We start from the raw sequence: 11,632 nt of genomic DNA, 5'->3' as shown, positions 1-11,632 counted from the left end.
GCAAAGGGACCGTGAGGGCAGCGGCTGGGGTCCGCCCCCGGCGGCGGCGCCGCGCGCGCCCTGTGGAGCAGCTGGGCGGGCGGCCGCGTGCGAGCCGCGAGGCGGGGCGATCGGAAGCGCAAGCCCCGGGTCGGGGGTCCGCGTGGGCCGCCGCCCTCTCGGCACCACCCTCGCGCGCCCCCGCCCAGGCCCGTCCTGGTCGCCGCTTCCCGCCCTCGCTCTTTTCTCACAGCGCTACGGCCGCTCCCTCCCGCGCGCGCGGCCGAGGCGGTGCGGAGCTCCGAGCGCATCGATAGGCTAGCTCAGCGGCGGCCCGCCCGCCTGCCGGGCTCATCGCGCGCTCCGGGCTCGATTCGGCAGGCGGCGGCCGCGGCGGCTGAGGCGGCTGAGGCGGCAGCGCTGTGGCGGCGGCTGAGACGGCTGGGGAAGGCGGTGGCGGCGGCTGCTCGGCCCGGAGTCCCGCTCCCGCGCCATTTCGGACCCGGAGCGAGCGCGGCGCCGGCCTGAAGGCGGCGGCGGGAGCCTGAGGCGCGGCGGCTCCGCGGAGCGGAGAGAGGTAGGGCGCGGGCGGCGCTCCTGGGCCGCTGCCCGGTGCGGAGCTCGGCGCGGCCGGGCGGGGCCGCGGCACTGAATGAAGCCGGCTCGGGGCGGCGGGCGCGGGGCGCCGAGGTCCGGCCGCCGCCGTTTCGCGGACCGGGCGGCTTTCCTTCCTGCTCTGGGCCGCGGCCGGCCCTCCGCGCTCGTCCGGCCTCCGCTCCCGGCCTCGGCTGCACCCGGCATCCGCGCTGGGCGCCCCGCGCCCGGCTCAACTTGTCGGGCTCGCGGGCTGTTCGGGGACGCCGCTTTCCCTGGCTGGCCGGGCTGCGGGTCTCCGGGGAGGTCGCGGCGGGAGGTGTTCGGACCCGGTAGCCAGAGGGCGTCGCGGTTCTCGGGGGGGGAAAGGCGTCCGCCGCCGAGTTCGCGACCGCTCCCCTCCCCCACGCCTGTAAGGGCTGTGACATTGCCGCGGCCACAAAGGAGGAGGTGGAGGTAGGGATGGTGCTGGCAGAACAGGTGGCCCACGCCCTGCGCGGAAAGCCCGCGAGCGACCCGCACGGAAGCAGGAAAAGTTAATGCGGCAAGTCTGAGTGAGTGGCTTTGTGTCGTGAAGACACAGGGGGACGAACGGCAAGAGCCGAGGCAGGGGGCTGTCCCCGAGTGGAGCGCCGGCAGCTCGCCTCACGGCGTCAAGTTTGAATCGCCTGCTGTCCTCTCCCTTCAGTCCTGCGGTTTGTCCCTTGCCCCTTCCAGGCTCCAGAGTTCATTGTAGCATTCGGGCGGACCATTGAAATCCTCTCAGGCAGCCCAAGTCCCCAGCCAGCCTTGTTAAAGCTTGGTTATCATCAAGGCGAGGACTTAAAAGCAGAATGGCGAGCTGTTTGTTGCGGAAAAAAAATCATCTGAGAAGAAATGTTGAAAAAGTCGGCTCCTAATAGTCACTTCGGAATTCCCACCAAGTGACTGGTGTCACTCTTCGACCAGGGGCAGATTGCTGACCCTTCATGTGATAGACAATAGACATCAGATATGCTACAGTATCAGTACATTTAATTTGAAACTGTAGTCATTCACAAGCATCCTTGGTTTTAAGTGATTCAATATCTGTCCACAGTACACCCTAAATTAACCAACATTTCAGTCTGTAGGACTCCTTTATACCTACAAACAAATTATTGAGGGTCTCAAAAATCCTTTGGGAGGGCCTGCCAGTATTTACTATATTAGAAGTAACAATTTTTTCCAGTTTATTTAGAACTAGAAGTAAAATGCCTGTTGGTAACATGAATGCATTTTTAATGAAAAAAATAAACTTTTTCTAGAACAAAGAATTAAAGTAGCATTTTTTTACCCATTAGCAATCTGTTTAATTGTGTCTTCATAGGAGATAACTGTATTCTTTCATATCTACATCTCATCTGCATCTGTATTCTCTTTATTGTGATTACAGGGCCTAGAGAACCAATTGTCCTTGTAATAGTAAGAAGGCTAAAAAGCAATTGCTGTAAAAATAGTTCTAACCTCCTTATCCTGTTCCCTACCACACAAAGTTTTAGGGACCCAAAATTGCTCTTGTAAACTAGCCACACTGTTTGTAGGAGGGAGGGGCAAAGGTCACATTTCCTTGTGATTCTTTTCATCTATCCCATTTGCCATGGTCCACATTTGTTATAAAACTTGAAGACACACAGGTAAGTTAGGTTACTAATGGCTCACCGGATGGCTCCTGACAAGCAGCAAGAAAGGATAGGTGGGGCGAAGTAGGGCCGGAGTTGGATGAAGGTGTGATGACAATGGTTTTCTGACCTTGTGGTATTGTTCCTGAGGGCTTCAGGCCCAGGGTGAGGACTACAGGGAGTTGGAAAAACAAACTGCATTTTCCCCTCTTGGTACCAGTGTGAACAGTTCTTGGTCATCAATAAGTAGACTGTATTTTGTGTTTGTTTACGCTATATATACTTACACTGACCTGGAACTACTTACTGTATAATAAGTTGTCACTTTAATGCTATTCTTTTCATCCATGTGTCTCTTTATTTGTAATAATATATGGTATCAAGGGGAAGGAGATAAAGTGAATATATTTATTTCAAAGTTTTGTTTGGAGTAGCAGACTAGAAACTAACTGTTCTACCTGGGGTTGTTAACTGTATAAATTGCCGGTGCTTAGTGCACCTGGTGGGAGTGCAGCGTATTATAAACAAGGCACAAGTCGCAGGGGTTACTGAGAATCTCTACATTCCTTCACATTTTTCTTCTTGCCAAAAAAGTCTTTAATTCTGAATTGTATTCAATTTTATTTTCTTGTACAGAGGTACTAAGGTAGTTTTTAGTACTCAAAGGATTATGTTTGTTATAATTCATCTGATCTTACACCAAATAGTTAATTCCATTCCCCACAGATAGTTTATAGATTAAAATGTTACCAAATATCTTTATTTGCTTCATTGCCTAAATGTTTCTTTCCCCACAACAATTCAGTTTTAACACCAGCTTCCTATTTGGTTGCCTATCACTGCAGAACTGACGGCTTTAAAACTGTTTTCTGCGACAGTTGGCAAAGATGCTCTTAGGCTCTCTAACTTCTAACTTTTACTGCCCAGCCAACAATGAGTACTGCAAGGGTAGGTGTTGAGCTAGCTGTCAACAAGCTCCTGCGGGTGTGGCCACAGGGTATAGAGTATGGTGCAGGGTCCTTGTACTGAGTGAAGCCATGATACATTCCTTTGAGAGCCATTCGCTGCTACAAGAGTAGTCTGGCTGTTCAGATCAAACAAGCTAATGATAGAAGATGAAAGGACTGGTCTATTAAGTGTTGATGAGGGAGTTGTCAGTCATATAAGGGTTACTCTGTACAACTGCAGTCACTGAATTCAGAATGCCTTAGAGTTTTACAGACAAAGGTGAGTGTTAACATACTGATAAAGTACTTGATAATCTTGTGTGGAACATGTTCTAATTTAGTTATATTTTATTATTTTTATTATAAGGCCTGCTGAAAATGACTGAGTATAAACTTGTGGTAGTTGGAGCTGGTGGCGTAGGCAAGAGTGCCTTGACGATACAGCTAATTCAGAATCACTTTGTGGATGAATATGATCCTACGATAGAGGTAAATGCTGCTTTATATTCTATGTACAATTTGTAAAGGGTGGCAGTCATCCTTTGTTTGAAAAAGATATCTCTTATTTTTATGTTTGTTAGAAAATTATATATGATGTCCTTAAGTTCCAAGGCTTTAAACTGAGTAATAGGGAACCATCGGTACAAGGAACCCCACTTCTTTTGAGAACATGTCACAGAGAATAAGGTCCAAGATGCCAACTGTGTCTTGTATTTGCATTTTGATAAATATAATTTTATGATTTTGTGAAAGTTAAGAATAAAGCTTTGCATTTGATCTGCTCTTGGAAGGTTTGTTATTGTTGTTTTATGGGTTTGTTTGTTATTGTGTTGTTGTTGCTGTTGTTTGGTGTCTTTTAGACAGGGTCTTACTATGTAGTGCTGGCTGTCTAGAACTCACTAATGTAGACTGGACTAGCTCTGAACTCACAGAGATCCATCTACCTGCCTCTGCTGCCCAAATGCTAAGATTGAACATGTGTGCCACCGTGTACCTTCAAAGTTATTTTTTGAAAATATTTTATTGTTCTGGATTTCTTGGAATGTTGATGTGGTGATAAAATTTGATCATATTAGAAAAATAGAATCACTTGATGGTTAAGTTTTTTTAAGCTTAATATGGTTTGATGAGTAAGATCTTTAAATTATTGTCAGACTTTTTTCATTTCATAGAATCTTAACTAACTAAAGGCCAACTGTTGAATAATAGAATTAAAACCTGAAAGAGAGCTTGAAAAATCAGGTAGTATATCCTGTTGCTGTCAATAGATTCAAGTTTTCCAGACCAAAGAAGACTTTAGTTAATCTCCAAGACTAGCAGGAAGGGCTGTTCTTCAACAGTGCTTGTTAATTCCTGTACTACATGTGTAATATCCCAATCTTCTTAGATAGGTTCTAATGCACCCCAAGATGGGTCTTCCTTCAGGTAGCTGAGACCTAGCATGCAGTCCTGATCATCTAGCTATCTAGCTTCCACCCCTGAGTGACAGGGCTGCATTATAGGCCTGTGTGCCTCCATGCTCATTCTAGGCTGTGCTGGGGGGGTTGAACCCAAGTCCTTTGGCCTGCTAGGCAATCCTATACTCACTAAGCTATATCCTTACTTCATGTACTAATTTAAAAAGAAGAAAAAAAACGACTTCTGAAGAATTTTGTAGTGCTTCGGAATCTATGGCTATGAAATCTCAAGTAAGTCACAGGGCCCGGATGGGTCTCTGTTACTTCTTGAAGCATTAGAACATTGAAGGTTGATTAAATAGTTGTTAGGAAGTGTCAAGTAATTTTTTAGTAGTAGTATACCGCTCTCTAAAAAGGTTGTTCTTCAACATAAAAATGACTCTTGTTTGCTTTCCAAGTTAAAAGAGTTACCTCAGTGAAGCAGAGCTCCTGTGTACTAACTATTCTTCATACATTTACTTTGACAGGTCAGTTGAGTTGCTGTATGTAGTTCTCCTTTTTTCTTTGAGGAAGATCAAAAAGCTTACCCATTTTGACTGGTATTCTAAATACAAAGTTACTTGATATATTCAACCATTTAAATCAAATGTAAAAGGAAGTTTTAATAGAATGCATGTGAAATGGGGAAATTTTCCTGGAATTTGGAAGATGCTTTCAGCAGAAGTAACCTCCATTTTCCTTGAAAATGTGTTCCATTGTGCTGTCTCCTGTTACGTCAAAAAGCATTGTGAATATATACAGCATGAGATCAGAACTGTAGGAGCCTGGTAAAATAGAACTTAAGAAGCCGTTAGCTCACAATTGCTAAAATGTAATATACAGCTAACAATCTATTGTGTATAAGGAAGGCAGGAAAAAAGGCTATACATTTAAATTTCTTACCCTGGTTGTGGTTCCTACCACCCAGAAGACTTGACTCTGAGGAGCACTGATAACATGTGAACTTTGAACCTGACATTCCCCAAGATAGGTTAGCAGCTGGAGAAAAGTCTATACCTTATCTCATAATCTGTGGCAAGTTTGAGGAAACTGACATGGTCCTTTCTTGGTGTGGTTCACCTATAAGAAGGGCAAAGAGTGAAAGAGATTTGATTGATCAAAAACGCCACCTTCCTACGAGTACAAAAAGTTTCAATTGATGAAAAATGTCAGAGAGAAAATGACAGAGAGCATGGAAGCTGAGTCTGGGGACAGATGCTACTCCATACTCTGAGGCAGAAGGATTTCCAGTTCAAGACCTGCCTGGGTTACAGAGCAGGTGCAAGGACAGCCTGCACAACTTAGTGAGGCCCTTGTCTTACAGCGGAAAATGAAGGAGGGCTAGGATGTAGTCGCTGGTGAAATGCTTGCCTTTGGGATTCCATTCGTTTCTTTACATTAAGAAGTGGCAGGGAGCTTTACACAAATTTAAATGGTGATGCCATCACTTTTTTTAGTGATTTACAATTTGTAAAGTATGATCCTAGGAGGTGAAAGAGGGCAGTCTTTGCTTCTTTGATTTTTATCTATAAACTTGTGAGGTGTTCTAACTTGTGTAAAGTATTTAGCTAGTTAGTGGAAAGACTGAATTTAGACTCTGTGAGACAAGTAAATTCCCACTGTGGTAAGTGAGAAAGTAGCTGTCTTTCTGACTAGGGAAGTATTCAATAACCTTCTGGACTGTGCATCAGCTACTACGACTCGAATTTACTAAGAAAACTGCCACAGAACATGCTAATATTGGAGATAGTACATGTGCAAGTCACCTGGACTTCTGAAATTTTTTATCTTTTATGAAATGCACTAATTTTTCAATTAACTTCTTAGTGGGACATGGTTATTACAATCTCTTATGAAGTCCTCACACAACTCAACTAGAACTAGCAAAGAGCCAGAGTGTCAGCCCAGAGTGTCAGCCCAGAGTGTCATCAGCCCAGAGTATCATCAGCCCAGAGTATCAGCCCAGAGTGTCAGGCCAGATATCAGTGGTTCTGAGGCGAAGTAAAGCCTATGAGCTACACAGTTTTAAACATTGCTCAGATTATCAAATTCATGTCCCGGTGAGAACTTTTATTTTGATTTTCAAGTATGACATAGGTTTAAAGTTCACTTTTTGTAAAGTTAGGTTACTGTGCATTTTTTCCTTACTCTAAAGTTGTATTAAAACTTTCTAACTTGAAAATAGTCTCATTTTAAAAGCTGTTTTGTTTGAAGAAAACTTTCCTCTAAAGCTGTGGCCAGCTCGTCTCCCTTTCTTGCGCGCCCTCTACTGGTAACTCACTTGCTTTTGTAATGACAATGAAAACAAGGTTGTTTTTTGTATTTTTAACCTGTAGATGCAACCTGTGATTATATCAGTTTATAAATCTATCAGCTTTACTTGGGAGTCTTCTGTGTAATTAATACTTAAGAGGAAAGGAAGCTGTGTGGAGAGCACAGGATGCATTTCCTTTGTGAACACTGCTTGGACTGAGCTTGTTGGACTTGTTAAACTAAAAGCTACAGTGCACCCTGAATGTGCTTGCTTGAGCTTGATATGTGCCTTTTAGTATCCTTGTTTTCAAAATTCTGATAATATTTGAGTTCATATTTTTGAATTAATGGTAGGTTTATCTCTTAAGGAGTAGTGCACATTTCATTTTCTCTAATGTAAAGTGTTAGTTATCCTAATTCCAGAACTTAGAATTCAGAAAATAAGTTTTTGTTTTCTTTATTCCTACTTCAAAAGAATTTTATGATCTTATATTTTCTCATGAGAACAAGATCTTTAATATTCTTATTCACCAATCAAGATAGAAATCTTGAACTGTCAGTTCTAGCTTGTTTTTCCTGGGATTTGTCCAGACCTGTTGTGGTTTGACATGGTAACTAGAACTGTAAAGACCACTCTAAGTACAGATCTCTAGTGACTGTGTGCTTCTGGGCAGTCACTAATCGCCAGTGACCTGGATCCCACTTTGTGGTCAGTAGTGGCGGGCGTGGTGTACTATATGAAAGAATGGACTTGTATAGCACTTTTCATTTTATGAAGGGGTATTTGTTGTTTTTTTTTTTTATATTTGTTGTTTTTAATCCTCACTTGAATAACTGTCCTGTGCATGATTGTATCCATTGTTGTCCCTGAAAGAACAGTGGCTTGGAGCAGGTGGGAGGTGGAAGTAGTTTGACAAGTCCATACCACATGAAGGAAGCTGCCAGGAGACTCCCGGCCTGTCTGGTGATTAGATTTCTGTCCTAGGCACCTGCATGTCAGAATGTCTTTAGATTGGGAATTAAGATTATATTCATCTTCTCTACACTACTCCTTAAAACATTGCGCTGAAAATCACATAGAACAAAATAACCTTTTTCAGTGTGCAGCCAGTGATGCTAGTCCTTTATAAGAGTCATAACCATCACTGCTACCTATCTACTTCCAGGATATGCTCATCACACCATAAAGCCCCACACCCATTAGTGGTCACTCCCCAAATCCTTCTCCTTCCAGTCCGGCAGCCATTACTACTATCTGCTTGCATGTGTATATTCTTTTTATTTTATTTTTTTAAGATTTATTTTATGTACATGAGTACACTGTAGCTGTCTCAGACACACCAGAAGAGGGCATCAGATCTCATTACAGATGGTTGTGAGCCACCATTTGGGTACTGGGAATTGAACTCAGGATTTCTGGAAGAGCAGTCAGTGTTCTTAACCATCGACCCATCTCTCCAGCCCCCGCATGTGCATATTCTTAATATGTCATTTAAGGGAATCATGTATCATCCAATGTAGCTTTTGTATCTGGTATTTCTTTAGTCTCATGTTTCTCTTTGTAGTTCTGACTGGCTTGGAACTTGCTTTGTAGACCAGGCTGGCCTTGAATTCTGCCTCCCGAGTGCTGGGATTCAAGGTGTGCACCACTGTTACCTGGCCTTGTGTTTGATTTTTACATACATGATTCCAGGTCGTTGTTACAAATTTCATTCCTTTTTATGGAAAGGTTCTCTCATGTAGACATCCCACATTTAGTTTTTGCTTGAGCATCTGTCTTACTCCCTGCTACATACCTTTATCTCCACTAAGTTAAGATGAATTGTACTTGTATGTTTTCTCGGCTCCTGTCTTAAGTGACCTCCTTTCCCCTGTCTTTAAGGCAAAGTTGATCTCTTGTGTAGTACCATTCTACTTTGTCCTGCTTAGTGTTAACATTTATTTCTGTCTGTTTAATTCTTATATACATTTTTCCCCCTCTGGATCTTCTTCCATATACAGATTGAGCTGGTTGTGTTGGTACACACCTGTAGTTAGTTCTATCACTTGGAGGACCGAGGCAGGAGAATTTTGAATTTGAGAACAGTCTGGGCTACATAGTTACTCTATTTCAGAAAAACAAACCCACCAAGCAGGTATGGTAGTGCCTGCCTTTGATCCCAGCTCTTGGACGTAGAGGTAGCTCCTCTCTCTGAGTGTAGACACTGCCGTACACAGCAGCTTCAGGACTACCCTCTCTCTTGAGTGTAGACACTGCTGTACACAGCAGCTTCCAGGACTACCGTTTCAGGGAAAAGTAAAAAAACAAAGAGAAGAAAAAGAAAGATAAAACAATTTTTCTGGTGTCTTTTTGAAACTATATACAGATTGAATATCTTACACGAAATGTTTAGAACCAAACATTTTTCAAATTTCAGTTCCAAGGATTTTGGAATATTTGTGCAAGTTTTATTGCTTGAACATCCTTAATCCAAAAATTTGGACTTTAGAATGTTTCTGCTTCAGATTAAGGAGCTGTAATAACCAGCACAAATGTGGCCTTTAGGATCACAGTAACTGTTCTTGGGTATAGGAACATAGTGGGTAGGAGTGAATTTATCAATTATCTATTTATCTATTCATGTACTTCACATTCTCCCCTCTTCTGCAGTCGATTGGAGGTTTTTAAGAGAGTATCATGTACCCTAGGCTGGCCTTACACTGGATTCACTAGACTCTGACCTCAAACTCTTGATCCTCATGCCTCAGCTCCCAAGTGAGTTCTGAGATTACAGACACGTGTCACCCAAGCCCCAGCCTTGGCTCTTCAGGTCTGTTAATTGGTCATGTCCAGCCACTATGCATATTTCTAGCTATCCTTGAGAACTGAGTGTACAGTCTTTATAAACAGTGGTGTGGAACACACCATTCTTTAATGCATTTAAATCTTTAGAAAGGTAATAATATAAAGTGCTAGACGATTAACAGAGAAAGTAAATTTCATAATTTTTCCCCATAGGTATTACTAAACAGTGAAAAGTACTTGTAATACATGTTAAGAAAATAGCAAACCACTGCAGAGGTAAATCCCCAGATAACATGTGAGCTGATGTTTCACCTCCCCTATTCATAAAGAAAGACAAAGCTAGAGACTGGCTGAGGTAGTACCTGTAAGTGCTTAGCACACTGTTGGGCCTGTAAGTAAGGGCTCAGCACACATGGGCTGCTGTAATCACTATTAATCGTAATAGGAGTCCTCTCAGTGAAAGTTTCATAGTTTTCTGTTCACTGTTGCCTGTCTTCCCAAGTTGATTATTCTAAAAAAAAAATGAGCATAAGTTGTACTAGAAAACCACATACTGTATTCTGGTCATTGAATTTTTCTTCTCTTGAGTGATCTCCCACCCTGACCCCAATTCCTCGTAATGGTTCTACAGATGAAGTTTGTGTTCATTAAAACATAAAGGCAGGCAAACACTTTTTAAAAAGTTATACAAGTTAACAAAAAAAAAAAATACAAAGGAATCAAAACATAGAAGTATGAGGATTCAAACAGCAATATTATTCCTCATAAAACCACAATTATTTTTACCATATGGAAACATTTCTTCAAAATAGAAACTCAAAATCTCTGTTAGTGACGAATGGGTGTGTTCTCAGTGTTGCTTGGGAAAGATGTAGTGCATAGCCTATGTGTACCAACATTTTTGTCTTTTTTTTTTTTTTAATATTGAGTTTTCCCAGGTAGTCTAGGCTAGTATTAAACTCAGTGTATAATAGTTCAGGTTGGGCTCCTCCCTCCCTGGATTACAGATTATCATAAATGTTCTAAAATAGTGTATATTATTCTGATTGTGTCAATATTATATGGTTTGAATGGCAGTGCCATATATAAAATTTGCTAGTACTTTGTAGTTAAAAGTGACTTACCTTATTAAAATTCATGAAATCTTTTAATAACTTATCTTTAACTTATACTTAGCTTTAGAAGACACTTAAAACACTGAAGAATATTTAAAGCTGAACTGCTAATTAAAAGAGCCCTCTTGAAACTAATAAAAAGGATAAAAATAAAAAACAGTAGTTTTGGGGTTGGGGATTTAGCTCAGTGGTAGAGCGCTTGCCTAGCAAGTGCAAGGCCCTGGGTTCGGTCCCCAGCTCCGAAAAAATAAAATAAAAAACAAAAACAAAACAAAACAAAAACAACAGTAGTTTTATGTAGTTTCATTTCAGATGAGCAGTGTCTTTAGTACAGAATATTTAAGAGAGGTTGGTACAATCTTTAAAAAATTCTGTTGTGTTTATATTAACATAATTAAAATTATATTTAGTTTTTTTATTTGTATTTACATTAAATAGATGCATCCGTTTAACAGTTATTTACTGATTCCTGTGATATTTAAGACTTAGCACCGCTACTTTTCAGTCCAAAACCGGGTCAGGGTGGGCAGGCATGAGTATAAATAAATTCACAATTGAAATACATGGCACAAAGGACATATTGGGAATGTTGGAGAAGCAACGTTCTTCAGATTTTGTTTTTAAGATAGAAGGAAAGTAGAATTGAAAGACTAAGCAGATGACATGATCAACATTTAAAGAATAGTCCTCTGCTTCCTTAAAGAGAACAAGTCCTAGGAGTCCTGGAAGTAAACCAGTACCTGCCTGAGACTAGACAGTGCCATGGACTAGGTGTCTGAATCAGTATCTTCATGTGTTCTAGGGGTGACTGATGGGGCAGTGGTGGTGGTGGGTGCCTGGATTTGCAGTATATTTTGAGAATAGACAAATTGTGTGAGTTTGT

At 42.1% G+C, this 11,632-nt stretch overlaps 1 protein-coding gene across 3 annotated transcripts in view; it reads left to right on the top strand.

Moving 5' to 3' along the window:
* The first annotated feature begins 378 nt into the window (after positions 1-378).
* Kras (KRAS proto-oncogene, GTPase) overlaps positions 379-11,632 on the top strand; it is a 33,102-nt gene continuing 21,848 nt past the window's right edge. For 2 of the 3 annotated variants that reach the window (NM_031515.4, NM_001446890.1), the window contains 2 exon segments: positions 379-556; positions 3,528-3,649. In NM_031515.4, coding sequence (NP_113703.1) covers positions 3,539-3,649 — 111 coding nt within the window. In that variant the 5' untranslated portion in view covers positions 379-556; positions 3,528-3,538. 3 annotated transcript variants of the gene reach the window in all.

This window comes from Rattus norvegicus, chromosome 4 (genome assembly GCF_021556685.1).
Source record: "Rattus norvegicus strain SHRSP/BbbUtx chromosome 4, alternate assembly SHRSP_T2T, whole genome shotgun sequence".
NCBI classification, from domain to species: domain Eukaryota; kingdom Metazoa; phylum Chordata; class Mammalia; order Rodentia; family Muridae; genus Rattus; species Rattus norvegicus.
Note: the sequence above shows the minus strand (reverse complement) of the source record. Positions and strands in the feature narration are given on the sequence as shown.